The 27,493-nt window shown below is 40.4% G+C and overlaps 1 protein-coding gene across 1 annotated transcript; it reads left to right on the forward strand.

The window, feature by feature from the left end:
• The first annotated feature begins 40 nt into the window (after window positions 1-40).
• MRPL13 (mitochondrial ribosomal protein L13) lies at window positions 41-27,005 on the forward strand. The gene is made up of 7 exons (XM_042833416.1): window positions 41-118; window positions 214-337; window positions 3,571-3,664; window positions 5,169-5,229; window positions 13,953-14,039; window positions 14,350-14,471; window positions 26,722-27,005. The coding sequence occupies exons 1-7, from the start codon at window positions 92-94 to the stop codon at window positions 26,744-26,746; spliced, it is 540 nt and encodes a 179-aa protein (XP_042689350.1). The 5' UTR covers window positions 41-91; the 3' UTR covers window positions 26,747-27,005.
• Window positions 27,006-27,493: the final 488 nt, after the last annotated feature.

Here is a 27,493-nt window from a genome sequence, read left to right on the forward strand (position 1 = left end):
CAGCCGCCCTCGCTCCGCCCCTCACAGCGCTGCGCTTCCGCTTCCCGGTTCAGGGCCGCGGGGCTCCGCTCCGCTTCCCGTTCCCCAGGCCATGGCGAGCTACACCAAGGCGGCTCAGGTGAGCGCGGCCCCGTCCCCTTGGGGCCTCGGCGGGACTGATTTCTGGCAGCGCGTTCTTTTCTCGCGTTAACTATCGCTTTTCTTTGTCTTCAGCAATGGGCTACTTTTGCCAGAGCGTGGTACCTCCTCGATGCGAAGATGCAACCACCGGGAAAAATAGCAGCCATAACCATAAGAAGGCTGGAAGGCAGGCATAAGCCTATTTACCACGCGCTCAGTGAGTATTGCGGTAGGCTGGGACCAGGAGCGCTGCTGTGCAGTGCTGTGCAGTGCAGTGCAGGCGGCGGCGGAGTTCTGGCACGGGCTGCCCCGGGGCTGTGGGATCTCCTCCTTGGACATCTTCAGAAGCCGCCTGGATGTGGCCCCGGGCCCCTGCTCTGAGTGTGCCTGCCTGCGTAGATGGACACCCACGTCCCTACCGGCCTTGACTGTTTTGTGGTCACAGGACCTGTCTGATTCTTGAGGCAGGAGATGTAACTGACCTGCTGGAGAGGAGCTCTGTGGAGAGGGACCTGGGTGTCCTGGTGGACGACAGGTTGGCCATGAGCCAGCAGTGTGCCCTTGTGGCCAAGAGGGCCAATGGCATCCTGGGGTGCATTAAAAAGAGCGTGGCCAGCAGGTCGAGGGAGGTGATCCTCCCTGTCTACTCTGCCCTGGTAAGACCTCATCTGGAGTACTGCGTCCAGTTCTGGGCTCCCCAGTACAAAAAAGACAGGGGTCTCAGGACAGGGCCACAAAGATGGTGAAGGGCCTGGAGCATCTCTCCTATGAGGAAAGGCTGAGTGAACTGGGTCTGTTCAGCCTTCAGAAAAGAAGGCTGAGAGGAGACCTGATGCAAGTCTATAAATATCTAAGGTGTGGGGGGCAGAATGGCGAGGCCGGACTCTTTTCAGTGGTGAGTGGAGACAGGACAAGGGGAAACGGCCGGAAACTGCAGCATAGGAAGTTCCGCACAAACATGCGCAAGAACTTCTTTACAGTGAGGTGACGGAGCACTGGAACAGGCTGCCCAGGGAGGTGGGGGAGTCTCCTTCTCTGGAGATGTTCAAGACCTGCCTGGATGCCTACCTGTGCGACCTGCTGTAGGGAACCTGCTTTGGCAGGGGGGTTGGACTCGATGATCTCTGGAGGTCCCTTCCAACCCCTACAATTCTGTGATTCGGTAATTATTGTTGGAAGAAATCTTGATCAGATGAAGAAGTTTTGCCTGTCCGTGGGTGAGAAAATTCAGTGCCATGTGTGATCTTGATCATCTTATAATACCATCGCAGGTGTCTCACAATGAGAAGCATTTTATAGATAATATGTATATCTAAAGGAAGATGATCCCTTTTCAGTGTGCTGAGATTCTTGGCACGATGTTTCCTATAGAACTCTAGCAGAATTTTCAAGAGATTACTGAAGCAGAAAGAAAGCATTAAGCTTTACTCATATACATCAAACATGCATACTAAGGTTATGCTTGACCCAGTTTTCATAATAACAGGTAGCATTTGTAGATTTCCAAAGATAAGTTTAATACCCAAGTTCTGCAGTTGCAAAATGCGTTGTATCCACGAGATGTCACTGGAGTGTAAGGCTGTCAGAAAGCTAAAGCAAGCACTGAGGGGAAATAGTTTTGGTTGCCCTGTGGGAAAGATCTTGGATAGTCCTATGTGGTGCTTTAAAATCCTGAAAAGTCAATTCAGGGTTAACTCTATTTGGTCTGAAGTATTCCATCAGTCAGTACCAAACATGTTACACCTGAGACTGATAGATTGCTGTGAATGGGTGACATCTGATTTTCTCAAAGAGGAAAGTGTGGGTGAATTTGTGGTTGGTGTGCTCGACACTTTTTGGTACTTGAGAGGGAAAAACAAAAGGAATAGTGTCTGTGAGATAACTGTTGTTTAGAAGAATGCTGTGGAGATTTTATGTGGTGGGTTTTTGGTCGCGTGTGATTTGTGGTGGTGATGGTGTTGGTAGTTGTTTTTAATTTGTAATCACCTTTCCATAAAATCATTATTACTGAAAAATGTCTGGAGCTGTAACTAAACTGTGAGGAGGGAAAGAAAGAAATCTGATTTTGTGTATATTTCTTTTCTGTTTTAGGGATAATTTTTACTTATTCTCCAAAATACTGTATTTTTTAATGCTGATAGACCATCTGCATTAAGAAAGGTGATATAATCATGTTCATGGGGTTTGAACATGGATTTCATGAATTCTTCTGCACTTTCCTTTGCATCTTGTCTTTGTGAACACGTTCACAATATGGAACTAAAAATAGTGAGCCAGTTTTTTCAGGTGTTGGTCAGTCTCGTTCTTTGCACTGAATTGTGGGCCAGTGTAAATGAGCCACTTCTGTTGTTTGGGCAGGGTTTGTTGTTCAGGTAGCTGTTGTGTGCACTCTCAAAGGAAAAGACCAAGCTTGATGGAAATGTCCCAAAAGACACATCTGGCCCAGGTATTACTCTAGCTTGCAATGTTAGCTTCAAACAGCTGGAAGCAGTAGCTGGAACTTGTCTTATAAAGAAAGCACTGGCAAGTAGCTTGTCAGTCATGTGGGCTAACAGTGCATGATGCCTGCATTCAAACAGTTTAATCCGTAATTAAAATATAGGAGGAGAAATGCGCAATCTGGAGCATTCTGTTGTGAGATAGAAATTGTGGAAACTTATAAACATTCGGTGATACAGAATGGAATTACTGAACAGCCTGATTTCATCTGGAGAAGTGCAATGTGTATGTTGTGTGTAACCAATAGAGTATTTCTCAGAAGTAGGATGCAGTTTAACTGTGTTTGTGCAGGTAGTAAATGTTTTTGCTTTCTCCTGGGAGCAGGTGTCCCTGAAGTGATGGGAGCAACACTGTCAAAGGACAAGTAGCTATTAATGTATTAGTTCAAAATTTTGAAGGACAAAGTAGCAATCCATGATTTTTTTTTATCAGCTTTAAAATGACAGGTTACAGTCGTTATTCAGATGGGTGTTGATATCCTGGTTAGTTTTTAGCTTGGCTGTTGCAGCCGCTTTGCATTTCACAAATGAGCTCTAAGCTGTAATCACTGAGTAGAACTATGTTACTTACTGAGAGAGTTCAGTCCTCTGGTAAAAGTTGGTACTGTTTTTATACTGTGTTTTTGAAATAGAGGCTCACATACAACACAGCACATTGAATGAAATAATATGTTTGCTTGTAAGCCAGACAACTGGATCATAAGTAAGCAGTTGCAATGGTTTGATTATCCAGCTTGATGATGTTTTACTTACTCACCTTCCTTCTAACCTGACGTTCCTAAGAAAAATAGTAATTAAGTTTAGTATTTAAGTGTAGTTTTGTATGGAGTCTCTTAAACTCAGATCTTCTCAGTTTGAGTTTTATGGAATGTGCTATACATATGTAGTACCACATATATACACAATTTATAATACACAATTTAAAATATCTTTTCTACTGATTATTTTACAGATGACTGCGGAGATCATGTTGTCATAATAAATACAAGACATATTGCCTTTTCTGGTAACAAGTGGGAACAGAAAGTATACTCCTCACATACTGGGTAAGTGTTAAGTTACTTTATAATAAACCTTCAGGTGAGCTGGCTGTACACTTCTGACATATTTTCTGCTAGAGCAAGTTCTTAGCAGGTTGGTTCAAAATGGAATTCCTGCTTACATTATGTTCTGTTTGCACAGTGTTTAAAATGATGCATGCCTTTTTTTGAAGTGTCTTGATTGATATGGCAATGGAGCAAATTTACAGATTAGGTGAACAAGAGTATTTTCTATGGAGGTGAATCCAAATATCAGGACTCCTCTATTTACTGAACAATAAAAGACTTTCCTATTGGCACTGGACATATAAGGTATACATACAGATGCCAGCTTTAACTTCACTGTCCTACTTAACAGCGGATACAAGGTTTGTATCTGCTGTAATCCAGTAAGAAATCAGGTACTCTAGAGGTGTGCCAGCATGTAATGTGTTATTCTGGCAGACAAAACTTCTTCATAGATAAAGATGTGATGAGTTGTTACAGCATGGCTCAGTTCAGTCAAATAAGAACAGTTGCTCTTCGTACAGTGACAACACTCAATAATGATTCCCCAGGCATTAAAATGAATCCAACGTGCTTAAATGTGAATTAGCACAACTGTGCCATATCAATAAGACTTTAAACAGGTGGGCTAGTTGCAAGTCTTGATAGTCTTGAAATATTTCCAAATTTGCATATCTTACTCCAATTATTCTGTAACTGTGATAATTTATTTAACAAGCAGTCTTTAGAACACATCTGTCTGCTCATGCAACACTGCCTTTTAGTATTCAAGTGAATGAATGGAAAAGTGCAAATGGAATTAAACTAAGAAAGATTCTGTTCTTCTGAGTATCATAGAATCATAGAATGGCTTGGGTTGGAAGGGACCCCAAGGATCATCAGTTCCAACCTCCCTGCTACAGGCAGGGCCACCAACCTCCAGATCTGGTACTAGACCAGTTTGCACAGGGCCCCATCCAATATGGTCTTGAACGCTTCCAGAGATGAAGCATCCACAGCCTCACCAGAATATCTAATAAAGAATAGCTGTTAGTTGTGTGCCCTTATGAAAATAACTTCTTGCTTAGTGGGCTTAAGGTAATACATAATTTTACACCATTGTTCAAAGTTCTTTTGCTTTTCCACTTTGCTAATCAAATCTTTAAAAAAGTAAAATACTGAGAGTGACGTGAGGGAGAGAAAGAGAGTGATATTGCAGCAGGAGGATTTAGGTGGGTTATCAGGAGGAGTTTCTTCACAGGAAGGATTGTCAAGCATTGGAAGGGGCTGCCCAGAGGAGTGGTGGAGTCCCCATCCCTGAAGGTATCTCTGAAATGTGTGGATGTGGCACTAAGGGACATGGCTTGGTGATGAAACTTGGTAGGTCAGGTTGGTGGTTGGACATGGTGATCTTTAAGGTCTTTTGTGCCATAGGTGATTCTGTGATTCTGAGATACTGTTATTTGTGTTAATGGCATGATTGAGCATGTAGGGCTGAGCTTCTATGTTTCTTCTGTTTTTCTAGTTATCCTGGTGGTTTCAAACAGGTGACAGCAACTCAGCTCCATTTGAAAGATCCAACTGCTGTAAGCATTTTTCTCTTTCATTTGTGAAGTATATCTGATTTCATTTTAATATTTTCCCCTAAGCAAAAGAGGCTGTACTTAACCTGTGTAAAGTTAGAACATGTTATGACTGGAGCTTAGCTTATGACACTGTTTCTGTGAACAGCATGTTTTAGGGTCAGAGTCCAAGTTGTGCATTTTCATGATTCTTCCATGCTGTCCAAATTAGAAAATCAGACTTTGCTTTGAGTTTCAGAGGTCTGACCTTTCTCATTGTCCAAGTGACTCAAATTAGACTGAACTGAACAGTACTTGAAATTAACAACCCTAGCAGTTTAAGAGTTATTTGGAATAAAGCTAATATTAAAAAATACAGAGAATACATCTGCCCCTTTCTCCCATGTGTCCCATAAATGACTTTTTTTAGATACTGTCTGCAGTGCTCTGTATTTCTGGTCTGTGAGAGACTTGGAAAAGGTGGTTAGTAAAGAGGATCAATGTAAATGTCTGTATCTGGCCATTATCAATTCTGTTGAACACTAGTCTTGATTTATTTATTACTAACCTAAAAAAAATGTACTAGACATGAACAGTTTGGGATGTTGACTTAGAGTTATGAAATTACTTCTTTTGCAGCAGGTTTGAATGCTCAGCTTCACAGGACTGAGTTCTCTAAGTGCTATAGCTTCAAATCATGGCATCAGGTCCACTGAGATGAACAAATTTGTGTGTTTATCTCTGACTCGTGTGCTTTCCCTTAGGTCACCTTATATGCAAAACATTAAAATGCTTCTTCCATTTCCTAGGGAAACTGTCTGCTGCAAAATTATTGCATTTCCCACTTTGTTTTTTTTTTTTAAATGTTTCAGTAATCTTAGCTTCTCCCAAGACTTCAGTACTAAACATTGTATAAGTACTCAGTTAAAAAAGTCTGCATAAAAGTTTATCTACTTTTGTGGGTTTTTTTTCTTTGTTTGAAATGGTGAAACAATAAAATCTTGCATTTCAATATTGCCTTCTGTCAGTAATTTTCCAGAACAACTTAAATGCTCAAACATAGTTGTAACTCCTTTGGGCATTACTGGTAGTTCAGTGTCTAAAATCCATTTTTTCAACCGTTTTCATTTGAGCTTCAGACAGAGGTTGTGCACTGGGAGGCAGTACAGCACAACTTGTTTGCTAGGCTCTGAGAATTGGGTTCTATAAATGATCTTCTGGCACTCATTCTGAAATACCTCTTTTCTTGCCAGACTCCTAGATGGATTTCTATGCAGGCATTCCTCTGGATTTAGTGCTTTGCCAATAACTAAAACATGTTGGATAGAGACTCAGCAAATGCTGATGTGGCTCAGGACGTGGTCTAATTTAGCAAGAGAAACTTTCTTTCTTTAAAAATGAATTTTAAAAAATCTGGAGAGCCCTCAGCAATTAACTCTTTTGTTGAACTGTTTGGATGGCTGTCTTTCAAAGATATGTGGTTATTGCCATAATTAATAGCAGTGAGTGGTAATTTGGTGGTAATTTGGCAGGATGTATTTTTTACATGTACCAGTTAGGTTTCGAATCACAAAGGATTTTATGGCTAGAAACATTTGTTTATTGTTTTGGTGTAAAATCCATCGGGATATGACAAATATAGAAATTAGGGTGATAATTTATTAACTTGTTTTATTTATAGAATCATAGAGTGGTTTGGGTTGGAAAGGACTGGAAAGACTGTCTACTTCGGGGGTTGGACTTGATGATCTCTTGAGGTCCCTTCCAACCCCTGCAATTCTGTGATTCCAACACCATGCCACGGGCAATGTTATGGTGACATATATCAATTACTTTGTTTCACTTTTTCTGTTAAATAAAAACAGAGACTTGTTTTTTAAAGTTATATTTGGTCCGATTGCTGTGAGGCCAGTAGAACTAGTTTGATTGTAGGAAGCTGAATGCATCTTTCTATGGAATCCAAGTCTCCGTTCTTTAAAACATTGTTTTCATCCTGGAGGCCACATTGTTTTCATCCTGGAGGCCAGTGCTTTTTCTCTGCTTTTGGTCCTGTTATAGCCTGCTAGTTCATCTTGGTAGTGGTTCATTAGATGAGTCAACATCAATTTGGGAAGAAGTGCCATTAGAGAAATTAAGCCATTACGTTCTTGGAAGAGGCTCCTTCCAAGGGAAAAGATGTTGACATAAAACCTGCTGCTAATTGTGGGATGTTAATTTTGAAATGGATATGACTGTTGTCAGTTTATGTAACAAATAGATTAAAGTTGGTAAGTTTTCTTTTGTGTAGATAAACATGCAGTAAATACTGCACTAATGCTTAACATTATCTTTACTTAAGATAAGTATAGATTCAAACACATTTTTTCAATTACAGTCATGTTTAAATGCAGTTATATGCAGAAATACTTATTTTATGAATAAAAATGATAAACAGCAAACTAAAGGGGCTGTAGTGAATAATTGGATGCAAAACAATATGTGTTTGCATGGGGGCTGAAAGACACAAGTAGAATTACTGGATTTAGATGTAATTGCAGAAGGGTTAAACAGTCATTTCCATTTTCATTTTCATTATACTTCATTGGGTATCAAGACAGTGGTGTATGTTGATCATTTGATAATCTCATTTGAGTGCTATGGTGTCAACCTGCATTATCTCATTAAATTTAGAGCTGTTTTTTCCTTTTGTGTAGTGGTAAGTGCTTGAGAAGGATTTATGCTGGATTTTGGATGTGTGTGTATGCGTTTGTTTGTTTATAGGATCAGAGGATGATTCAGATTTGAGGGAGCCTCAGGAGATGTGCAGTGCAGCCTGCTGCTGGAAGTAGTGGTGGCGGTTGAGATAAGGCTGGCGGGGGCTGATCCACACTGGTGCTGAAAGCTGCAAGGACGAACTCTCTGGGCAGCCTTCTTCAATGCCTGACGTTTCTTCTTAGTTGGAAAGATTTAAAGTGCATATGTTTGGTGTCTAGTTTGAGATGTACAACTTAGTGCCCAAGTTTGACAGACTGTTACTGTTTTTTTTCCCACTTCAGATGTCTTTTTATGCTTATATGACATGCTGCATACAAAAAGAGATCTGCATAGTTGATATTCCATGTTCATTGTGCCAATTTTTCATTACTTTGGAAAATGCTGGTTATATGGAAAGGCAGAAATTACAGTGATGACCAGGAAGACATGCATTTCTACCTTTAACACCTTCGAGTCCCTTCGAGAGGCACGGGGAGACAGATATCTGTGAAACTCTTTAAAATTTCTGTTATTTTCAGTTGTCTAACATTCCAGAGAATATTGGAGAACAGCTCTCTTGTGCTGGGCTTGGCAGGCTGCTCTAGGTAGTATCTAATGGAGGGAAAATAGCTTCATGTTTCAGCATTTTCTTTCTCTAACTTAGATATAATGTGAATTTTCAGACCACCCATCGACCAGGATATTAAGCTTGTTCTTTAGGTGCAGCACAATGCCTTGTTGCTGTACAAAAGAGTCTCTATTCATCAAGTTAATGCAGTACTAACACTCTGTGTGCTCCAGCTACTCCTTCACGACAGATGTTAAGTCCACCGTTGATTTCCATTGTAGTTTGCTAAGAAAAATCAGTGTAGTATTCCTCTATCAAAGAAGAGTCCTTCAGAAATGAATGAAACAGTTGTTTGCATGTGTTTAGGATGTTGGTTTTGTTTTTAATAACATTTGCACATGTTTTATTTGGGTGAGGAAATGCAAATAGGCATGAGACCAGCATTTTCAAGATGAGGCTTCAGAGTGCTTGGTGTGGGAAGAGCAGGAGATGCTCCTGTGTGCTTGTAACCCTCACAGATTTGAGAGGGAACAAATAATATTTGGAAAATCCTGGGAAGAACTTGGGACGTTAATTAAAATGCCTGCAGAACATGCTGACAGATCTAATATGCAGAACCAGATAATAATCCAGATAAGACAAAATTTTCAGCCCCCCCTTTTTTTTTTTTCCTCCTGTTTCTGGTTCTAAAAGTAACCCAAACTTGGCTTGCTTATCTTTTTGTGTTTAGCTGGAACAGAAACTCCCTCAAAACAGAAAAGAAATGGGTGTTTGGCTCGTATCAGATACTTGGTGAGAGAATTGACATTTGCAGCATTCAGAGCCAGTATTGCTTTTGACAAAGAAATAATGGGCAGTAGTTATTCAGAACGAATACTACCTGCTAAGGAAGATGATGAAGCCAGGCAGGGTAGCTCTACAGACACACAGTGAGGAAGCCTTCGGGGGTGTCAGGGTTTGTTCAGCTGCTGGCATTGCTCTGGAGGGGCTTAAAATATCCTAATTCTCCTTTTGAATGCAAGTAAGCAACTGCTTGCATGTATAGGCTTGCCATTATACCTGCACAATAATCGTCTTCTGAAGAAAAACTTGAGCAGAAAACACTTTTAAATCTTGCTGTTGATATTTGAAAGCCTGTTTTCTTTTCATCCAGGGAAGTAAGGGATCACTGATACAATGGTATGTACAGGGCAAAAGTTTGTTACTGGAACACTGGATATAATTAGGTTTTCTTCTATGGCTGTGAGGTTTATTTATTTGTCATTAAGGAGAGTGTAACTTCAAAGCCTGGCTCAGTAGGCACTTAGAAGTTAGTGTAGCATGGAGAGGAGCTTATTGTTACAGAACTTGGTATTGTAAACCAAAAAGGAGCAAACAAAAGCCCTCTTAGTGCTCTAAATACGGCATATAGTTGTGTTGGTCTTTTGCTTTAAATATAAATAATTAAAAAAAAAAAAAATCTTAATCCCTTTCTTACTTGAATATGCAAGTTACTCGTGTTAAAGAACAAATTAAACTTCCAAGTTTTTACATGCTGAATAGCAGTAGAAGTTCAATTCCCCTATGTCTGAATTGTTCCTGTGGCACTGCGCAATCACTTTTGTCGTACTACTCATGTAACTCAGTAGAGGTAAAAGAACTTCACCTTTCTATCATGCATTTACTGAAAAAGAGCACTGTTGTGTACAGAAGACAGCTGGTATTTGGCAGATATGCTGCTTCTGAGGAGCTGGTACCTGAAATTGTTCAAGCGGTGTTTTCAGTATGCCTTGTAGTGAACCGCTTCATATCCTTCTTTCTAGTGGCTGTGTCCTTCCCAAGCTCTAGAGTTGCTTCCTGGTGTTTGTTGTACTTCACCTCTTTGAGCAGATTTTATTCTTTGTCTGATTATTTTGTACTTTTCAGGAGTAGTATTGCTCTGTTGATTTCCTCCCTTACAGCATGTTTTATCTGGGAAGAAGTCAGAAAAAGAAGTTGATCTCAACCGGGTGTAATCTGCAATTTGCATGGAGCTCAGGCCTGCAACAGAAATGGAAATATTGGATTCCTGGATGTTAGGAAATAGTACTTCTCTGAAAGAGTGGTCAGGCACTGGGATGGGCTGCCCAGGGAGGTGGTGGAGTCACCAACCCTGGAGGCATTCAAGGAACATTTAGACATTGTGTTGAGGGACGTGGTTTAGTGAGAGCTATTGGTGACGGGTTAGACTGGATGATCTTGTAGGTCTTTTCCTACCTTGGTGATTCTGTGATTCTATGTTGGAGCCTCATACAGTGTTCCAGGTAAATATGTTTTTTGGCTTCTCCATGCTCATACTTTGTTAGGGAGGAGACTGAAAGAGCTTTACCCAAGGTTGTTTTCCTTCTATATTAGACCTTTAAATTGGACACTGTGTGTGGGATGTATAAATTTGCCTGTTCCAGCAAGGAGCCCTCACTGCCAAAAGGACATTGAGGACCTGGAGCGGGTTCAAATTAGGGCAGTAAAACTGGTGAGGGGTCTGGAGCACAGGGCTTATGAGGAGCGGCTGAAGGAGCTGGGATTGTTCAGTCAGCAGAGGAGGAGGCTCAGGGGAGACCTTATTGCTCTCTGTAACTACCTGAAGGGAGGTTGTAGTGAGCTGGGGGTCAGCCTCTTCTCTCATGTAACTGGTGATAGGACTAGAGGGAATGGCTTCAAGCTGCACCAAGGGAAATTTAGGCTGGACGTTAGGAAATACTACTTCTCTGAAAGAGTGGTCAGGCACTGGAATGGGCTGCCCAGGGAGGTGGTGGAGTCACCGACCCTGCAGGTGTTCAAGGAACGTTTGGATTTTGTGTTGAGGGACGTGGTTTAGTGAGAGCTGTTGGTGATAGGTGGATGGTTGGACTGGGTGATCTTGTAGGTCTTTTCCAGTCTTGGTGATTCTATGATTCTATGATAAATTGTGTAGTGCTGCAAGTTAGTTACATTGACCAGTGGGCATAAAGCAGGGCCTGAAGGCAAGGCTTTGCTCCTCGGCGCTTACTGTGAGTTGCTGGGCATTGCGGATGCCGAAATCCAAGGTTATTGCCCTTCTTTTCTTTGGTTTGTTCTGATGTACAGGTGGCAGTGTTTTCAAGTGGCTCAGGTATTAAACGCTATGCCATAAAGAGATATAATTAAAAATATGAGCTCTTTGAAATGCGTAGTTAACAAATTTTGTGTCGTCTGAGAATCAGGTTCCACTGAATGTAAGCTCTGAAATGGGAGGGACTGTGCCATGAAGTCTCCTGCTCTGTATTGGGCAAACCGGTGCCATCTGCCTAGCAGTGAAAAGATGCTTTCTGCTTCACGTGAAAGTGATTTTTTTGTTCATGTAGATGTTGCATAGGTGAGAGGACATGATCACAGGAGTTACTGAAAAGCGTGGAGGATGTACCAAAGCATATCTATGGTTTACTTACTGTACTAAGCATGCTTAACTACTGAAACTGTTCCTGAACATCTCATTATCCAGGCTTCATTCTCCAAATCCTGTTATCTTGTTAGTTTGTTGTCCCCTGAGGTTGTCAGTTCTGCAGTGACCATACGTGGAGTTTAAAATATTTCTTTGCTGTTTAACTTGAAAATATAAACCAGTCATTCTTTTCCAGAATGGCTTTTTAATAGGCAACTTTTTAAAACAGAGTTGTTTTTTTCTTTTTTAAGCAACATTATAAAGAATCATAGAATGGCCTGGGTTGAAAAAGACCACAATGATCATCTGGTTTCAACCCCCCTGCTATGTGCAGGATTACCAATCACTAGACCAGGCTGCCCAGAGCCAAGAAAATGGAATCAGATTCATCAGGCAGGAGTGTCTACAACCAGAATAGAGCAGCAGTTCATCCAGGTCATTGACTTGTTCCAACAGATGTCTGTTCCAGGCTGCAGAGGATGATGAAAGATCTGGCACAAACACTGGTTGCTTGAAGAAGTTAAATACTTAACTGTTCATTTAAGTATTTTCAGGTCTTTCTTTTTATTGGAGTGAAATCATTAATAAGCTGTACATGCACAGGGTCAAATATGTGACCAATGACTTACAGATAAATGGATGTGTATTTAAGCTAAGGAATTAACACTGATTCTATCACAGTTTCAAGTAATTTTTGTGTAAAGGAAGTGGTCCCTAGTTAGGGAGTATGGAGCTTCTGCCTCCATTGCTTTAGACGGATCTGTTTTGACCTTGGTTTACTTGATTGAGTTGGATGTGATGATCCTTATTGGGTCACTTCCAATTCAGGATATTCTACAGTTCTGAGCTTTCTATGTGATATTTTCCTGTTAGTGAAGTAATTGTACAGTATAAAAATTACTCTGGTGAAAGAGCTCAAATCTGAGTGGCTTGGAGCATAGTCAGGGTGGGTTTACTTATGCTCAAAAAAATTGCATGCTGGTTCTACTTCTAAATGACTTGCCGTCCTTCTTTATCCCCTTTGGTCTCCTATGGTTGCGTGCCTTGTTTTACATACACAAATGTTCTCATGGCTGAAGTCCATAACACTATGTTTCATATTTAAATTACAGATATTTGTATTAGAGTCCAAGAGAAATCATGTTATGTTACTTTTCTGCAAGCATCATCTATTGTGGGTGTATAAATTCTGTTCATTCCTGATGCTCTACAGTGGGTTTGTTCATCTGGAACTAATAGCAAGGGAATAAATTATCATAGAATGGCCTGAGTTGAAAAGGACCACAATGACCATCTAGTTTCAACCCCCCTGCTGTGTGCAGGGTTGCCAACCAGCAGACCAGGCTGCTCAGAGCCACATCCAGCCTGGCCTTCAATGCCTCCAGGGATGGGGCATCCACAGCCTCCTTGGGCAACCTGTTCCAGTGCATCACCACCCTCTGTGTGAAGAACTTCCTCCTAATATCTAACCTAAATCTCCCCTGTCCAGTTTGAAGCCATTCCTCCTTGTACTGTATTATAAATACATACAGTGTTATGAAGCAGTGTCTTACCAGGTCAGCCTTGGTTAAGATACAATGCATTGATTATATTGAAACATTGAATACAGCAAATTATGGTGTTTAAATGCTGAGACCACTTGTAAAATTTGTTAGAGCCTAATTCATTTCATTGATCTATCTATCTATATATAAGACTAATATTACGGAATTAATAGAAGATTCTCAGTGTGCTTTTCAGTTCTTTTAATGGCACATGATCATATGCAATCATCCCCAGTGCAAAATACAGCTCTAGTTTCTAAGCAGTTTGTTTTATGACTGGTGGAGTGTTTTTATATGACTGAGGTGTAAGTGTTCCTTCTTCCAAAATAGTAAATTTGGAGCATCTTGAAAATGTGATGCCAGTGTTCTTCAGTATGGAAGAAGTTGACCAAAAAGAGGTCCAGGGAATAGGGAAACACACCTTAACTTTTTCATGTTATCTGTAGGTAGTCTGATTTGTCATTATGTTGTTTTCTTTCCTCAGATTGTCAAACTGACTATTTATAGGATGCTTCCAAAAAACCTTCTGAGAAGAACTTTGATGCAGAGGTTGCACCTGTTCCCTGAAGATGTGAGTGGCCACACTGTTGGGCTTGCTTTCTTTTTGTTTTGGAGGTGAAGAGCACTAGCAAAGCTTCAGTCACAAGATAAATGAAGAAAAATCAAGTTGCTTCTTAAATATGTAACTAAATATACTTTACATGTTGATGCTCTTTATTTCACAAAGTTGTGATATCTAAAATAAGCATGTGATTGTCTTCTGTATTATGACTTCATTTAGCATGAAGAATGCAGCAGTGTTGACAGTTTTTGGTCTGGATTTGGGGAGAAGGTGTTTTCTAAGTACCTTCTTTCTAAGGTTTGACTGTTCTCACCCTCAGGTTATCCCAGAAGATATAGAGAAGAACCTTCTACAAGAGATTCCTCAGCCACGCGTAGTCCCCAGGAGGTTAGATGAGTACACACCAGAAGAAATTGCTGCCTTTCCAAGGGTTTGGACTCCGTAAGTATATTCAGCTTTTAAAATGAGCACTTGGACTTTGATCTGTACTATATTGGCTGTTGGCTCTTACCAAAGGAATAAGAAAAAAAGGGATTGTTTGTTTTCTTCATGTCATATTTTTCGACAGGAGATCATGAAGCAAAGAATGGTCATATTTGAAGGGAGTGGTTGCACGTTTTCTTATTTTCTGGCCTTTTTTTCATCAGTAAGACTTGATGTAAAGTCATACTTTCAGTTCTTCATCAAAAGTAGTTGAATAAATGCTTACTCACTTAAGCTGTTGTTAGAGTTGAAAGAAACACAACATGACTGTGGGACTGAACAATTCATTTTAAAAAAGTGTAAAAGAATCTTCAGATTTTTTCTAGAGGAAGGGAAAGAGTTCTGTTAAACTGGAACTGGGAGAATATATCTTTGGCTGGACTATTCCACGTGTTTATTTTGATAATTAATTTTCAGGGCACAAAATCAGTTGTTCCACCATAACTGTATTGCATTTCAATGCAATTTGTGGTTTGTTTTGTACTACCACGTGCAGCACTGAGCCAACCTGCTGGTTAAAATAATCACATTTGGGGATCTCAGATTAGTGCCAATGTTTTGTTTTTCTTTCTTGTGGTCATTTTGAGAGTCCTATACTGAGCTTCCTGTGGGAATGAAACAGGTGGGCTAGAGTCTGACCTGGAGTCTTCCAGATAATCAGCACTGACTTGTGCACTTCTGCTTATTTTCAGTATGTAGAATTTAACATCTTTTTTGGTAAAGCAGGTTTAAACATCTGGTGAATGTAAAGTCATGTTGTAGCTGTGTGGCAGAGTGCAAGGAAACTTGATGTCATATAATTTGGTAATTGCTGTCAAGCTGTCTCCTAGTAATTTCCTGTTAGCATTTCTTTGCTCTGCTGTCTCATCCTGATCAGTTTTTTTAGGGAAATGCTATCTGTATACAGGCTTCATGCTCTGTGCCAGTTGCAGAGGGTGGGAAGTGCTGCTCACTTAGCAGTTCTTCATCTACCACAGCTGGGAGGCTTTCAACTGAGAAATTCATATTGTTCCTTCAGTGAGATGAGTGAGTGTCTAAGTGGACATACATACTTGTTGAGAAGAGCCAGGGAATAGGTGGACCTAGAAGGGGAATAAAGCAGAGCTCTGCAGCAAAAGTGTGTCAGAGAGTTCTGGAGGATGAAGAGCAGCACGCTCCTGTGTGTTTGATCTGTGAGCTTCAGCAGAACACGTGGATAGCTTCCAGTCAGTAACTGTAGTACTTAAAATAAACCAGAATAAGAATTCAGAAAAACTGTTACATTTTTCTTTTTTTTTCAGATGGTTTTAATGAGTTTTTCCACCTTGTGTGATTTTTTTATTTGATTTTTTCTTTTCCTGTCCTTTGTGAAGGGTGACTTTTCTGTTTCTCAAAGGAGAGTGAGAGATTAAAAACAAGGAGAAGGATTGAGAGACACACACTCTGTGTCACTTATTTTATTTTTGCTCTAATAGGAAAGGACTTAAATCATGTTAGCCCTTTAAAAATAGTTGAATCCTTTAGTGAAAAGCATTACATGAGAACCATAGTTAAAGTGTTTAAGGATATAGAATAAAGGAAAGCATGATTACGACAATAAAACCAATGTTTACAATTTTACATTAAAACTGATTCCCAAAAAAAGTGCCTTACTAAGTATGAAATGGTCATAAAGCAGATAGGAAATTTATATCAACTCAGAGTATGCTAACAGGCCTTTTATCTCCTTAATCTGAAATAACACGTAAATGATTTTCATTCTGAATGTGAAGAGAACATACTCAGTGCTGCTAATGATTTCCTTCGACTTCCTACTGTGTCTTTGTCAAAATGTTTTGGTACGGATTGTTTTGAAAGGCTGTTTTTGTTGGTTATTGGACACTGACACTGCAGACAAGTAGACAGTATCCAAGTTGAGCACTAAGGTGAGAAAATGGTGTTTGAGGAAAGCGTGCATCTAGTGTGGATACTTAGCAAAAAGTGTGTAATACAGCGTGGATAGCCTTCCCATCACCCCTCCTTCCATCACAGCACAGTGCATAGTGGGATGTCACGATGGATCTCACTCCACAAGAGCAGAGAATGAATGTTCTACAGTTCCAGTGAGCGCAATTTTCTTGGAATATTCTTTCCTTTTATACCTAACCTATCACAGAACATAGATTCTATGATTCTTGAACCAAGTGGTTTCCTGAACTGTACAGAGCTGCTCTCTTACATCCTTGGTGCAGACATCTAAAGTAAACATGATGAAAACCTTGTAGAGGCAGGGAGGTAAAATTGAGTCTTTCCACACAGATGTAAAGGGGAGAAAGATCAGAAACCAGTTCTTTTGCCAACTTTGATTTTTTTTTTGCTGCCTCCTACCTACCATGAATGAAGCCGTTATTTCAGGGGTGCTTGAGGTTTAACATTGGATGTTTTTAATGAGCTTTAAACAGAAATCATCAAAGAATTCACCAATCTTGTGTGACTAAACAAACAGTACTGTTTCCTACCTCTCTTCTAAAGGCAGGAATACATCAGATTTGTGTGTGAATTTTCCTGTTATATGCCATCTAAAAGTTTTTTAGCTGACTGGGAATAGGTGTGTTTGTAGACAGTGAACTTCTAAAGGCAGGAAATTTGCTCTTGAAAAAGTATTTTGAAGTAATTTGGGCAAGAATGTTCCCAAATATATAGAAGAAATCTGTCGTGTTCCACTTGGATGGATACATTCCTATGAATTTCCCTTAAGAAAGCAGAGCAGTTCTGATTTCCAGGAGAGCTCTCAGATTGGTGGTGGTGTGCATACCGAGTGCCTGTTCCACTGCCAGACTTAATGGGAACTCTCCACGGACCTCCCTAGGCCAGACAGCCTCTCACTTGTCTTTCTGGAAAAGAAGTCCTTGAAGGCTTTTGACATTTTTAAAACTTAAGGTATTGTAAACTCTGAAACTTGATTTAAGAAAACCAAACACCTTTTGAATGTTTATTTTTGAGTAACCCGCCTGATTTCTGGCTCCCTTCTGCACAGCCTACTTCTAGGTTGGAGGTTTATACTCTGAAGCCATGAAACTGTTTCAGCAGAGTAGTGAGAGCTGGTCAGAGTCCCAGTACTTCAACATCAGCCATATGCGGATCTGTGTGGCATGGCATGCAGGTGATCCATCAGCAGCACCCCACAGCTTTGAAGGAAGAAAGTGCCATGTTCTGGGGAGAAATATTTGTGCATGATGAAACACAAATGTGTTGGGACACCTAGGAATAGGAAATGTATGTTATAATGTATGTGATAATCCTCTGGCACATTCCGTGTCAAGGATAATGGTGGTCATAACTTCTATTTACAGTTTCTCCCTGGCTCGGTGTTCCTTAAAGCCGGTCATGCCGGCATTAAGCAACTTGAAGTCTGCTGCTGATGTTCCTAGGGAATAAATTTGAAGGCATTGATAAACACAAAACTTTTCACATTAAGAGATCTCTTCAGCCACTGTTGTCCCTTCTGTTTGCTGTCTTAAAAGGTAGATGGAATAACAGTTGTCTTTCCTAGTACTACAGTTTCTGGTGTAACTTCCTACTTCTAATCACTATATTAAAGAAATAGTTTGGGTAGTAAGAACTGAAGTAGAAGCCAGAGATGTCCTGGGTATGTGGTTGAAATGATGTTTTAATGTAATTTTATTAATGTAAAGTGTCAGAAGTTTCACTTTATGGTTTATTTAACTTAACATTTACTTATTGTTTACTTTATCATTTATCTGTTAATGTCCTCAGATAAGGAAGCCAACACCAAAGGACAACTTGCATTGTATTAGATTCACAAATGATACGTGAAGTATTTCCAGTCAGATGCTGCCATAAACAAAACGTGCAGTTAATGCTACGTCTGTAAAATGTTTTTGTTCTCCAGTGAAATACAACATATAGTATACTTATGGGGTCCTCTACTCCAACTGTCTGCAGAAAGCGCAGTAAAGACTTCCTCCAAAGACATTAAGATCTTGAGCTACTTCTGTGAGGCCCTTCTTAAGCTTAATATTAGATTTAAAATTCTGCACTGAAATATATCCCTCCAGCCATTTCCTCAGTTCCTTCAATCTGCAGTGTCTGCAGCTTTGTGGGGCTGGAGTTGATCTGTGCGTGTTATACCTCATGCGATAGCGCTTTGTTCTTACCTAGAAACACCCGTTGGTGGGCTGTTTCTTTAACAGAAATAAGGAATGCCTCTCCAGCTTGAGCATTCGTCTCAACAGGCGAGCTTGGCGCGTGTAGATGATCTGGGTGGAGATGGCCAACACAAACTTCTGTGAAAGCCTTGAGCCTGTCTTAGTTTTTCCTTAAAAGAGAAACTGGAGAGACGAGGAAAAAGCTTTCCTGCCAATACCGCTCAGTCCTGTTGTATGTATGCTTTGAGAAATCCCTGTGGAAGTTCATTTTCTGTGGCTTTTTTGGTTCGCAGTAGGAATTCCAGTAACTAACAATAAAGCGTTAACCTCTATAAAATTGAAGAACTATCACTGCTGACTTTATTTTTTTATAGTAAGAGCATAAAAATATCCCATGGTTTTGTGTTGATTAGCAAAAATCTGAAGGTAGCTGGTCTCATATTTCAGGCTACCAGAGCTGGATCTAAACAAGCCAAAAGCCGCAAAAGTCAGCACACAGATACCTCTAAGAGGAGAAAGTTGATCCCCTCTACTTTAGGTTTTAGCCACAGGATGCAACTGGATACTGACTGAGAAGGGTCAGTGACTTAATCATCTTAAAAACCTGACAAATCCATATTTAGATGGATTAGCCTATTACAATTAATTACTGGCTCTTCTCTAGCATGTATAAAATATGCTGATGCTGCTGATTCTCTCAACTTTACCTCGGGGCAGCTTATGGCCCAGCTAAAATTTGATGGTGAGAGATCTAAAAAGTGGCTGAGTTTTACTTCAGCTGTCTGAAGAGACACTCAGAAAGAAAGCTTTAAAGCTACTTTCCTTTTCCTCCTAAAATCTGTTAATCTCGCATGTGAAGAAATAGGAACTAAATTGATGGGAATTTGACAAGAAATACGAGAATTGTTTTATGTGACACTGTTGAACTACTTGCCCAGATGAAAATGGAATTAGAATTTTTTTAATTACTCTTTTATAAACGTCTCGATATATTTGCTTTTTTCACTTTTGGTGGTGACAGCAAGTCTGGAAACGTTTCACTGTTCCTTTACTCGCTTCTCTGTTTATTTGAAGAATAACGTAATTCTTTGGACAAAGCCAAGCATACAGAGCTGTTTCTCTAGCCCTATGGTTTTTAACCATATCTTTTTTTTAATAGAATACCCTTTCATATGTAGAAAGCACTGTCTGGCTCAGATGAAACTTAAACGAACATTGATTGAGTTAACTTACATCATCTTACAAACAGAATTGATGTAATCCCTGTCAAGTCTGGTATCAGTGGTATCTAGAATCATACAATCACTAAGTCTGGAAAAGATCTACTCCAACTGTTCACCTACCACCAATATTGCCCACTAAACCATGTCCTTAAGCAATGCATCAACCCTTGTCTTAAACACCTTCAGGGATGATGACTCCATCACTTTCCTGGGCAGCATTTTCCAGTGCATTACCACATTTTTGAGAGGAAATTCTTCCTGTTATCCAATCTGATGGTAGATTTAAGTACCTTAGTTAAGTTTTGCTTAATTTGCTTTTAGAGAACCTGAGATTTTAACCAGTTTACTTTAAATTTTAATAAACTACTCCTAATCTCGCTAAGAATATGTAAATACGTATCAGCATTGGATTAGATAGTGTGATCTATGGATACTTTTTAAAATCAAAACAAACACAAGTTTTATGTAGAAAAAACTTAAGCTGCAGGACCCTGAAAGATTTATCTTAAGCTTTGTACTTGGAGAAGGAGGTTTATCTCTATACGTTGTTGGCTTAACAGTACTAAAAAGGCACCTTTTCTTACTCTTTGTTATTAAATGCAGCTTCTGTTACTGTGGCTTATTACCAGTTCTCTAAGAAAATAAGCTGTAATTCTAGAAATGCTTATTAACTCAGGTAATAGCCTGCATGAGGACTAAGCCAATACAGAAGAGTTTATTTTGCCCCCAGACAGAGCAAGTTCACTGTTTAGAATAGGCCAAAGTGAGATAATTTAAATATCATTAGCAGTTTCACTGATTATTTTACCAGAGGCATGGAGCTACTCTGGGATAGTAAGTACATCTTGAGTAGAGAAGCAATTCAGCTCCCCCTGCTCCTCACGTGTCTGCTGTCAGACAGTAAGTGGACCAAAGGCTGACTGAGGATGAAACACAGTGGTGTGATCAGCCCACTGGATCTCTTCACTAATTGCTCTTCTCTTGTGTGTCACCATCTGTTAGAAACTGGTGTTTATAAACTCATAAAAGGTACATTTATGAGCCAGTGGGATATCTATTGGTTAACCACTTAACAAATTTTGAAGTACTTCAACAGTAATTAAATTACATTTATTTGGCTGAAAAACTGTAAATCTTACAAGTTTGGAAACATTTTATCCCTGCTCTTAAAATTCTTTAAATATGTATAGGAAAATCCTGCAGAGCTTCTGTATAATTTGTCACAGAACAGTTGAGGTTGGAAGGCATCTATGCAGATCATCTAGTCCAACTTCTTTGCTCAAGCAGGGTACCCTGGAGTACGTTACCCAGGACCACATCCAGGTGGTTTTTGAATGATATCTCCAGGAAAGGAGACCCCACCACCTCTCTAGGCACCCTGTGCCAGTGCTTAGTCACCCTCAGAGGAAAGAAGTTTCTTCTCATGCTCAATTGGAACTGTCTGTGGCTGCGTTTGTGTCCCTGTTCCCTTGTCACTGGGCACCGCTGAGTCTGGCTCCATCCTCTTGACAACTTCCCTATGGATACTCACTGATCAGATCCTCTCTGAACTTTCTCTTCTCCAGGGCGAGCAGGCCCAGCCCTCTCAGCCTTTCCTCATATGAGAGATGCTCCAGTCTCTTCATCATCCTACAAGCCCTTTGCTGGATGCATTCCAGGAGCTCCAGGTCTCTCTTGTCCTGGACAGCCCAAAACTGGACACAGCATGCTCCATGTGAAGCCTCACCTGGGTGAAGTACATGGGGAAGATGACGTTCCTCAACCTGCTGGCAGTGCTCTTCCCTGCGCAGCCCAGGACGCCGTTTGCTTTCTCAGCCACGAGGGCACTCTGCTGGTCAACAGGGCAGCCACCAGAATCTGCACATTCTTCTCTGCAGAGCCCCCAGCCTGTACTGGTGTGTGGCATTTTTCTTCTCCTGGTGCAGGAGCACTCTCGTGCCTTTGTTGAATGTCCAGAGGCTCTACGTGATTATGAGTTACAACTGATTTTTTATTTTCTGATATTTTCTGATAGCCAGTGCAAATAGGGAATCCTACCAGACATGAAAGATTTCAAGTCATTAGTAATACAGAGCATTGCACACAACATGAATGGCGTGGTTGTACCTTTATGCAGGATGATTTATATTTTCCTAATGCATCTGGAGTGCTTTTTCTCATCCATGGAAGGAATGAAGTCAAACATACAAGCTAACCTTTTCAACTTTTGCTCCTGTACCACTGCTTCAATCTTTGTGTCAGTTTATTAGTGTGCAGCATTGGTTAGCTTTAAGGCACTGACCTTTTACAGTGCTGATGCAAGGTTCAATCCCTTCTGAATAGTCATTTTTCACGTCAGTGAGATAGCAGAAAATACAGGGCACTCTGTCTCTCTGGGTCACATTCCCTAATGTTGAGATAACTGCCTGCAGGTAAAGAGAAAAATGTAATTTGAGATCTTCAAAGCTTCCAAACCAGGTGTGCATTTCTGAGTCAAGAGCAGGTAATGATAGGTCACTTACTCAATATTGTCAGCCCTATTCCTTTGCAAAGTCAGCTTTAAAATATGAGTTAGCTTTCATGAATGCACACTTGCAGTCACACAAATGACTGCAACGACTCCCTGAAATTTGATTTTGTAGAACTCTTTTTTGCAGTGCGGCAGAAAATTCATCTATCTACATAGAGATTACTTATGGAGAAGTGACTCTTCTTTTTTGGAGCTTGAAAGAAAAGAATGTTATCAAAAGACACTTTAACAGCTGCATGTGGTTGATAAAGCAGACAAGTGTATGACTACTTCATCTCCAAAAAGTACAAGCACTGTATGGTAGAAGTTGTTAGAGATAAGTTGAAATGCTGTAGTGGCTGGTAAAATAACTACATACAGAGTCAGTAATGTCGTATGTTACAGTAGAACCTTATCTTTATTTCTGTAAGGCAAGTAATGCTATTTTTCATCTGTCTGCTGCAAGGGCTGTCTGTTAGCTAGAAGTAAGGCTATGAAGTTGGCTTCTGAATTTCTGAAATAAATAGGATAGTTCCAGTGTAACAGAGATGGGTGAGTACTTAGATCTGACTTTCACAAACAGTACCACCCGCCTCCTCCCACTCCTTTTTTAATTTTTCTTTTTCTAAAGATGTTTTAGCTCCAAACACTGCTAGGCAGAGGGAAACATCTCTGCTGGAATGTGCTGACAGGGATTTAATAAAGGTGGAACTATGTGGTGAGGCTGTTCATACCTGACAGAAATAAATTTTCACTACAGGAGTTAGAAGTTGAACACATGGAACTTTCAGAAGGGGTCTTTGTATGTCTCCTTAGACAAGAAAGATACCTTAGGGGGAGGAAATTTCACATATGAAAGAATATTGGATGCTGGGAGGGGGCTGTCTGCAGAGTTGCATCACATAGGGTTTCTTTGTACTGCTTGTTTAAACCAGCTGGAATATTCAGGCTGAGCCCGTAGCTCCATGGGCATTCCTCCTGGCAAGAAGTGCTGCCTTTAAGTGACATCCATTACTTCTGCCTTTTCGCTGTGCTTGTGTAGAATGGTGTAAAAAGAATTGGTGAACTGGCCTAGATTAAAGACAGCCTTGTTATAAGCAGCTCTATGTGAGCTCTCAGGGAAAAATCTTCACTCTCTTGCTAATCTGTGTGGTCAGCTAACTTTGGTATTAGTTCAGCACTAGTCGTTTAAGCTGTGGAAAACAAATAGATTTTTGGAAAGACAAATAGATCTTTACTTAAAGTACTCTGGGGAAGCCTTGCCTCTCTTTCAAGATGACCTGAAGAGGCTCACTTCCTTAGGCTAAAGCCTGACCGCACTAATTCTCTCTTTGGTGTCCAGGCTGATTTCACACACAGTTACATTTTTGTCACTCTGTTAGAGCAGATCAGATCGAAGTTATATGTAGGTAAGTGGTGTCTGAAGCATTTGCACATCTCATTGAACCCCTCCAGCTCACCTTTTGAGTTTGTTCATCTAGCTAAATGGTTCTAACCTTGAGAAAGAATGAATCAGATGTGTGTTTCTGAGACTTCTCTCATTGCTCTGTTGTTTTTATCACTAAATGTAACCTTGATGCATAGGATGTCTTCAGAGTCCCTTATGTTTAACTCACTGTTTCTGGCAGTGAGCTAAATTGTGTACGGATAAATCACAGAAGGATAAATTATTTAAATCCTGAATTCCCACAGATTTTCAATATTTTCTTCTGCACGTAGCAGATCCAAACAAACATCAGCGATGTGCTCACATGCATGGTCTGTCGTTAACTCATGGTATTCATTTGATTCAAACAGGGGATGTGAAAAGAATACCTGGATTTACAAAGCTTGCTCAGATGTTCTGGTCCTTTATTTTCAGAATATGAGACCAACTGACTTTTATAAACCAGTCCCATTCCCATGCTCTGCTGCACATGTGCTGTGGTGACAGCATGTAACTCCGAAGCAGCGTATGGCCCCTTCTAGGCGTTGGAGAGCCCACAGATCCTTCTCTTGGAGGTTGCTCTCTCTGTGCTACGTAGCACACTGAAAGTAGTTTATAGCAGTGAGCCAGACAGACGTGGCTTCCTACCATTTTCCTCCTAGCATTTTGCACAGAATCTGTAGGTACCTTGCATGAGTTCTCAGCAAGCACATCAGGAAGATGAGAACTTTTGCTTTGTATTCTCAGCTCTGTTGAGAGAGAGTGATGTAACATTTTAAAGGGGTTTTCAGTGTAAACTTCTTCTATTACATACTTTGCATTTTGAAATGAATTCTGCTGCTTCAGTCTTGTTAATGTGCCATTGGTTCTGTGTTATCTTAAGCACTGAATAACCTCCTTTCTGAGTGAATACAGTGCACAATTTTATTCTGCTTCCTACAGAACCATGAAATGGCAGTGAAATGAGCCCACAGTCCAATGGCTGAATAGGAGAAATGTGACATGGCACTGTGCTTTTTTCAACTTGCAGGACTTAGAGCATATACAGCAGCAGTGTTACTGCTTCTCTCAGCGATAGCTTCTCTCATGTGAGATGAAGGCTAAAAAGACACAAATTGTAGGTGCTTGTAGCTGTGATTTTGATATTTTAGGGAAGCACTGGGCATTTTTAAATTCACCTCTTCTGGGAGATGCCTTTCTTTGGTCCAAATGCATGATTTCAGTGCTTTGCTCAGGAGGCATGAAAGCACTGCCATCCGAGATTTATGCAGTTCATCAATGAGCAGTTATCCACTGGTTTTCACAAGTGGCTCATAATTCTCTCTGAGTAGACAATGGTTTTTTGTGTGTTTATGGTCTTCTTTGGACAATATTTACAACTTTTGCTAGACACAGTGCTTTTCAAGGCTTTGCTTTCCTGGTGCCAAGGACTCTTTAAAAACAGAGATTGTGGTCCCCAGACACGGAGCACCAGTTGGCATAAAAGCCTACTGTGACACTTGAAAAGGCTTTTAAAACTTTTATGTTTGTTCACACAAGTGTCTCAGTGTAGAAAATTCTGCCTTCAAGCTTCATTAAGTTTGTAAGGCCGCAAACTGAAGCCAATGGTTTTTGCATTTAACTTTAAGACAATCACTGAGTTTGAAATACAGGTTAAAAGCAAGGGAAAAAAAAAAAAAAGCACAGATTTTCAGCCCTGGAGAAAAGTACTGTGAGATCCCCAGCTCTGCAGCACTGCAATGTTACCCTCAGCTGAAGTTTTAGATGTGGTGTTCAAAGGAGAGCGCAGAATCCTTTCAGCACTGTGCAGGGCGATGGATGAATTGGGCCATAAAAAGAGTAATAAATACAGCTGCAAGACAGTGATGTCTTTTCCGTGCAGCTTGTCTAGAATCCTCCAGCACCTGTCTAGGATGGATGCAGCGATAACACTTCCAAGTCACTACTGAGAATTTCTTAAAATCCCTCTCTCCCACCTCAGCACTAACAGTGATATAATTCAATGTATATTCATTCAGGCAGTAGTGAGATATGACTAACAAAGTATGAAATATTTTTAAGGACTGAAATCTGAAATTCTAGGAAACAGGAATTGATTTTCCAGCGCATAGCAGCCCTCGCATACTGAGTTCCTTCAAGGCCAACATTAAGCATGTAAACAATTTACACTGTGCGTACCATTGTTCTTTTATGCTCAACTGTATGAATTCAAATAGTCATATGTTTCTTAAATAAAAAACAGAAGCTTTGTGATTCTTTTGTGATTCTGCACCATACAAACCTCTTGCTTTTGAAGTTGCTCTATTTTTTCTCTTTAAAATTCATATAACCTTCAGATTTCATATGCTGCACTTGCCGCACTCACTGAATCGAGGAGTTGCTGTCTCATAAGATTTGTATGGATGGTGGAAGTGGCCACAAGTTGTACCAGAGGAGGTTTGGGTTAGACATAAGGAAGAACTTTTTCTCTCAGAGAGTGGTCAGGCACTGGAATGGCTGCCCAGGGAGGTGGTGGAGTTGCCGTCCCTGGCAGTGTTCAAGAGGCATCTGGATGAGGGGCTACGAGATATGGTTTAGTGCTTGTGGTAGCAATGGTAATGGGTGGACAGTTGATCTAGATCATCTTGCAGGTCATTTCCAACCTTGTGATTCTGTGTTACTTAGTGATCCCATGTGAGGCAGCTGCCCATTCTGGCCGTCCACACATGGTGTTAGCCCAGGGTACACCACAGACCATCAGCCTGCACTAAATCTTGCACTTAACTCTTAATAAAAGTTCTAGCTTTGTTCTGTGTTTTTATGTAATCCAGAAAATGTTCAGCAGCATTAAAAGCAGAATACAGAAATAAAAATAGATGCAGTGCTTACTGCACCTTTCCAGCAACGTCGCTATATTTTCCACTTAAATTCTCCTAAAAAAACCCTTCTTTTGTGTGTTTTCCAGGCCTAAAGATTTTCGAATGAAGTAATAGAAAGAAAAATTGCTATCAGGAATGCCCTGTCCTCCTTGGAAAAGAATTCTTTCATGGCAGAAGAACTCATCTGTGCATCTCAGTTATCCCTTGAATGCAGAAAGCTTCTGGCAGGTATTAGCAAATCTTATTGCGAAAGATTGTAAAAATGGTTGTATTTAAAGCAACTAAGGATGGATGATACGTTACTCATGTGACCTGTACTCCATGTTGTGTGTTATCTGTTAATTAAATTCCTTTTATTGCTATTATTAAACAATGGCTACAGTTGTTGTTTTTTTGAATACTTAAACCTGAGGGGAGCAGTACCTTGTTTGCTGAAATGAGGTATCTCACCGTAGAAGCTGCAAAACTTGACTTTCATCTGGTAAGAGTAGTGAATAGTTATGGATTGGAAATAAGTGGCTTGAGGTGTTTAACCGTTATCTGCCTGTCTCCGCAGAAGTCATGTTGTGCAGTTTCTTGAAAGCTTCGTCTAGAACCCGGTTTGCACATATCACAAAACATAAATGGTGGGATTTAGATGCTTGCCTGTCTGTGCAGGCCTTCAGTTTCCATGTCTTTTTAGCTGCTTTGCCCTCTGCTATGACTGAGGTGCTGGTGGGCATCGTCTGGAGCCAAATTGCATTTAAAACAACAGAACAAAACAACCTGTCAAGACTCATCTTCCAAGAAAGCAGTGCACATATCCAAACACAAGTACATGCATACTGCAGTCCCATTAGACATAACAGATCTGTTAAA

The sequence above is a fragment of the Centrocercus urophasianus genome, unplaced genomic scaffold (assembly GCF_019232065.1).
Source record: "Centrocercus urophasianus isolate 14NV4802_14NV808 unplaced genomic scaffold, USGS_Curo_1.0 seq_11, whole genome shotgun sequence".
In the NCBI taxonomy this organism is placed as follows: domain Eukaryota; kingdom Metazoa; phylum Chordata; class Aves; order Galliformes; family Phasianidae; genus Centrocercus; species Centrocercus urophasianus.

Bases quoted from the DNA above. Each gene is read 5' to 3' on its own strand.
- MRPL13 (XM_042833416.1), top strand. From the start codon at position 92: ATGGCGAGCTACACCAAGGCGGCTCAG. The intron at 5,230-13,952 runs GTAAGCATTTTT...TTCTTTCCTCAG, and splicing joins ATTTGAAAGATCCAACTGCT to ATTGTCAAACTGACTATTTA. The intron at 14,472-26,721 runs GTAAGTATATTC...TGTGTTTTCCAG, and splicing joins TTTCCAAGGGTTTGGACTCC to GCCTAAAGATTTTCGAATGA.